The following is a 6,000-nucleotide window of genomic DNA, read 5'->3' as shown; positions in this document are numbered from 1 at the left end:
AAACAATGATTCAACTGATTCACTAACCTCACGTTTATTTTCTTCATGCCTTCATTATAGATAATTTACTCTAATTCTAGTCTGGAGGAGAAGAAGGAGAATTTTTGGATGATCTAAAACCAAATGACCTGCAGTGAACGCACACTGAAATGGCGACACAGAAGGGGCTTTATCTGTATGTCATTACCCACCACTCAATTCCCACAAGACTTAGACTTCTCCTGCTCCCTGCTGAGCACTTTCCTGCCGGGAGAGTGATTGCAACATTTACCTCAACAAGCTCTCGCTCCTCTTTTACACTGTTTCATGTCTTCCCTCGTCCCCTTTGTGCTTTTTCCAGCCTCTCTGCGGCTCTTTGCAGGCATCTATCTGCCTTTGTGTTGCAAGAGTCATTACAACACTTACGCACACAAAAATATGTCAATGTAGGATAATGTTTATTCACTGAATGAGCATCATTGCGAATCGTACACCAGCATAAAATCCAGAAAAATAACACAAAAAAGTTTGTAAATCAAAAGTGATTGAAAGTGGTGAATCACAGTCAAGGAGGAGTGGATACTTATGCATTTCTCTGCCAAGGCTCAATGTACTCGAGACCAAGATGAGCAAATATGTCCTCTTCCGTCGAAGCTGCCAGGAACTCTCTCTGTCAGGGAGGCAAAGAAGTACAAAGTCAGAAGCGCCAGCAGAAATGTGTGAAAACCGACACTCTTATCTGACGCATGGCCATGCTTTACACTCACTCGTACACAAATACATGGCAGTAAAATTTACTAAGTCCAACGGCCCCCATGTTGTACAATACAGAAATGTATTTATTGAAATTGACACAAATTGTACCATCACGACTTTGATGTGTATTAAGCCTCCATCCTTCTGGGCTGGAAGAGGGTGATGATGATGATGAAGAAGAATCCACTCATACAGACTTGTTCAACAAAGTGAACTTTATTCACAGCGTGGCAAGTATAAGAACAAGCCTGTAGTCTCTGAAGAGCCAGGTCATTTGACAGCTCACCTTCTGGGCCTTCACCCGCCAACCAGGGATGTTATCAACCCACTATCTGCGAGCTGGACCCTGCTCAATTAGGAACCAGATGGTGCCCTGCCTCTCTTATACTGTCAGTCAGTTTGCTGTTCAAGGGCCAAATCACTGACCTCCAACGTGGCCACCATTGCCCTGGTATCACTGCTTCCTCATAACTCCCCAAGATAGACACTCATCATCCTTCAGAAGTCGATCTCAGGGGCTAACGTATGTTAGTGTCCGTGATTTTTTATGACCGCTAAATTTAAGTATATATTGGGCTGTATCATAGTGAAAAGTTTTAAAATGATTTTCGCCCGCCCAAACACAAACATTCTAATCTATATTTTTTCCCTGGCTGCAAGCGACATGGCAAGGTTTCTGCTTCGAGAGGACTTTGCAGCAAAGACGCATCAAACTCCTTCCCTTTCATTGTCACACACCAGTGACGTGCAGTCAGGGGAGGCGATCATGAAAACAAAAAAATGTAAAGAGAAAAAAAAATAATTATATTGTTATATGTATCCAGTGATTATACTATAAAGTTATTTTCCATTTAACTTCACCAGTTTTAAATATTTTTTTATTCAAAATCACTAAATTTTCACATTTGCCATTCAAATACTGAGAATTATTTGCGGTGAGTCACAGCCAGCTGAGCCTACCCGTCACCATGGATTGCGCAATGACTCGGCTAACTGCTGGCCTGCTGTGCAGTGAGACCGTATTGCTATATGAATTATATTATACATTTCCATAGTTTAGTTAGCTGAGGTATATAATGTACAGTGTATTTGGTCAACAACTGTATGTGTGTAACGTATTTCTTGTGCTGGGCAATCATAAAACGCCTGCGAAGACCCGCTATGTGAGGCACCTGTTCTCCGGCCTCCTGGTGGTAGAGGGGGCTAGTGATCCCAGAGATCATTCTTGCACTACTCGGCTAACCCTGGGGACTTCTGAAGCCGGTATGTTTTAAAGTTGTTGTTTGCCTGCATATGGTAAAAACAACAGTCCAACATTTTAAAACTAATTGTAAACTCATAGGTGCCGACCATCAGGGCCGAGTTGCAACGAAGGAGTGTGTCGATGTTGAGATATTAAGCCGAGTTGGTAAGTGAATTTGTTTGCTAATAGTAGCTACTAGCCGTACCCATGTATTTTCTACGGGCGGTTAGCATCGGGTTTTAATCCTGTTTCCTCCAATGTTTCTGATACGATTGAATTTATATTTATGTCGAGTCTTTACTTTGGGTACTTAAATATGGTGACTGAGTAGTGTGGCGTTTTAAGGCCATCTGCATTTGTTATGCTACAGTAAAGCCAATGAATGAACACGGCCGCTGGAGCCCGGTTACACCTGTCATAGTGACAACACTGTGTACTGTCGTGTTTGTTATTTTGTACATACATGTGATTATTCAATATTTTTATTGTTAGCAGTATTATTGCTAATAATGATAATAATAAGTGTAATTTATTTATACTATACTATACTAGCTAAAGAACCTGCTACATTAAGTTAAAGTAACAAGGATTGTCACACACACACTAGGTGTGGTGAAATTTGTCCTCTGCATTTGACCCATCCCCATGTTCACCCCCTGGGAGGTGAGGGGAGCAGTGAGCAGCAGCGGCCGGGAATCATTTTTGGTGATTTAACCCCCAATTCCAACCCTTGATGCTGCGTGCCAAGCAGGGAAGAATGCTGGTATGAGCTTTTAAACATAACCCGTTAACTGCTGCCAATCAAATGGTGAATAAGATACTCTATAGGGTTCATATGTTTATAAATCTGACTGTGATGAAGTCAGTGCCTCACCAGCCATGAACCTCCCTGCATGTCACTGACACACACCTGTTGTTGTTGACTCTTGTTGGACTGACTGGCTGTGTTACAGCGTTTGTGAGAGCACTAAGGTCACGGAACCGAGACACGCTGCAGGCTTACACACACATATGCATCCACAAAAAATACACGCCACACACAAACACATAGCTCAGCCCCTATTCCACGCTACATCCCACGTGGTATGATGGAACACAGTGCAGCGTCCCTAGTGGCTGGCAGCCGGATGCCCACCCACTCACCCCTCACTGCAAGTCATGACTTGTATGTTGTAATATGTATACGTGCTTTGCGATGGAGGTTTTTTCTCATTCCAGATTGCACCCCTTTCCCCAATAGGAGCCCGGTCTAAGACCGGACTTAAACATTGTATTTGTGTTCTAGAATATTGGTTGGGAAAAAAACGAAATTCAATGGTCAAATCAGCATCAGAACCTAACATTAATCAAACATTGTCAAAAAGAATGTTGTTTCAATGTTATGATTGAGTTGTTCAGTGTCAGGACCAAACTCAATAGTGTTTTAATGTCTTGTGCCTGCTGAGATTCTACTGCCTTACTTTTTGTTCATTTCATACAGGCATGTTTCTGTTGCCCCCAAGGCTTTAGTCAATTGCTATTACTGTGTTTTTAATGTATTGTTTATTTGTATCAAATATTAATTAGACAGTGGGTTATTAATTTAGATGTATTCGCAATTGTGATTTAGGTTTTGTGACATTTGAGAATGTTTTTTGTGGCATTTCTGGTCGTTTAAGCTCACTTGCTGTGAAGACATGCTGTGAGGAGACTGGTGTACTGCAGATCCTTGTGTCTTAATGCTGCGGCAATACTTTCTGTTTATTTCATACAGAAATAAATATGCCACCTGTTTTGGCTAAAGAAAAACCCTCAGTCTCCTTGTCCTCCGAGCCCAACGCAATTCGCAATGCAGACTCGATCCGGCTTTGACACATGCTCACCCACACGAGTGTATGAAAGGATTAAAAAACAGATGCATCGGCCACAGTGCGGAGTTTAAACAAGTGAGTTACACCATTAATCACTCACAACCCCCCCTGGCGCTTAGCCGTTGTTATTTTTCACTGCACATGTACCTATCCTGAAGGTTTGAACTCGGTAGAGGACGGGTCACAATTATCGAACACGACCGCTCTCAAAGTATCTACCTACTTTTGACATACAGCAGCTATAAAAGAGCAGTTTAAAGTGGGCTGATAGTGACATTGTTATGAACAAAAAAAAGGAACACCGCCAGCAGCTTCAACATGTTCTAATAGGGGTTTAAAAGAACAAACCTAACAAATACATGAATCTGAACCCCTTTGAATGCAAGCGCTCTAGCAGCAGCAGGCAGCTAACAGCTAGCATTTGCTCTGGTGATGACTTGGGTCACAGCAAACGTTGATGAAAATACTGTGGCTTCCATCTTGTCAAGAGAGTGACATTACGGGACTTTGGAGCTAGGTTTGGCAAACCCTTTTCTTTGTCCTTTTATGCTTGCTACTTCTTCCCGCTTGTGTGTCAACATCATCTGGAACAAAGCTGCATTTTCCCACGCTACAGGGTGGAACAAGGGTCACACAGGATGTATGCATGTTAACTACACATCAATAGTGCCTTCAAAGGAAATGTTCATTAACTGTGACAGCCCTACTTGTATTGTTTACTTTGCTGGATGTTTATGTCCACAGCAAAGTCTTGAGGTAATGTTGTATTTTTAATTGCTTATGCCTTGTCTCTAAATGTCCTCATTCATCCACGTCGTTGTCATCTCAGGGCATTCATTCGATCGCAACTGGACTATTTGGTTTGTCTTAAAAGACATTTCCCCTCTCATTTTAGTAGGTTTCCTCAGTTTGTGCTCATAGACTTAGATTGGTCAGGTCTAGTCTACCGGCTGGTGTCAAAACCCCAAATATTTATAATCCAAAGCCAGGAGTGTGTGCCTGTCGTGATGCAAACGAACAATCATACTGTCACTGCTAATGTCAGTCAAAGTTTAATTTCCCCTCGTTAGCATGGGGTATTGAGGTAACGTGCATCCAGTTCCAGAAATAACAAGAACAAAGCGGATGAGGAGAGAAAGGGTGACAGACGAAAAAATATTGTCATTCCATATGTTTCAGGTCTATCTGAGAAACTCAACATATTTTTTAACCAACACAACATCCGATTACACTTCAAATCAGGCAACACTGGTTCATCCTAAAGACCGGCCACCCCACACCCACAACAACAATCTGGTCTATTATATCCAGTGTACTGATGAATGCACTGATTCATATTTTGGGAAAACATATTCTGGACAGGAAGAGCGGATGGTACAGAAGAGGAGTGAGGGAAGCCATCTATGTAAAGGTTGAAAAAACATCCCTGAACAGAGGAGGTGGTCTGTCACCATCTGTCTCCCACATACAACACTGTCCTTTAAACCATTCCTAAAAGACTGTGCAATTTAGCCTCCAACAAATACCAGGAGTTAAAAACATTCTGGTCATAGAAGGTGACCTGAATGCCATTTGTGCCATTTGTATAGAACTGGATGGAATGCTTATTTGGGGTATTCCGACTATTTTGGACTGGTAGTAGTTGATCTACAGTGATCGTTCTGCCACACAATACGTCAATGTTAACAAGGAGAAATTACACTTCAACAACTGTCGTTAGCTTTGACAGTTAGGATTGCTAGTTTGCATCAAAACAGTTGTTTTCTCACTACAATAGGGGTAAACCATCATTGCCCAGGCATAACCTCCTGGTTTTGGAGTATAAATATTCGAGGTTTTGGCACCAGCCGCTAGACTACATCTGACCAATCTAAGTCAATGAGCCTACTCAGATGAGAAGCACAACGTCTTTTAAAACAAACCACAAAGTCCAGTTGCGATCGATTAATGCCCTGAGATAACTATGGACTTGTTCACAGGTCAGGTCAATTCCGATTTTATTTTGCCCATATGCGACCTCCATCTGATTTTTTCATGTCAATGTGATCAGTGCAGTTCCAATTCTTTTAATAACCGATGCAGGCCTCTTTCATATGTGGAATGAAGAGGATATGTATGCAGTGCGTCCTCAAATGAATGCTCCCGCCCTCAGACCACATTTATCCGACCAAA

The 6,000-nt window shown here is 42.0% G+C and overlaps 1 protein-coding gene across 1 annotated transcript in view; it reads right to left on the bottom strand.

Moving 5' to 3' along the window:
* Window positions 1-420: 420 nt before the first annotated feature.
* dntt (deoxynucleotidyltransferase, terminal) overlaps window positions 421-6,000 on the bottom strand; it is a 213,938-nt gene continuing 208,358 nt past the window's right edge. The window contains exon 11 of the mRNA XM_061910873.1: window positions 421-649. Coding sequence (XP_061766857.1) covers window positions 563-649 — 87 coding nt within the window. The 3' untranslated portion in view covers window positions 421-562. The remainder of the gene's footprint in view (window positions 650-6,000) is intronic.

This window comes from Nerophis ophidion, linkage group LG09 (assembly GCF_033978795.1).
Source record: "Nerophis ophidion isolate RoL-2023_Sa linkage group LG09, RoL_Noph_v1.0, whole genome shotgun sequence".
NCBI lineage: Eukaryota > Metazoa > Chordata > Actinopteri > Syngnathiformes > Syngnathidae > Nerophis > Nerophis ophidion.
The sequence above is the reverse complement of the archived record's forward strand: the minus strand, read 5'-3'. Positions and strand labels throughout refer to the sequence as shown.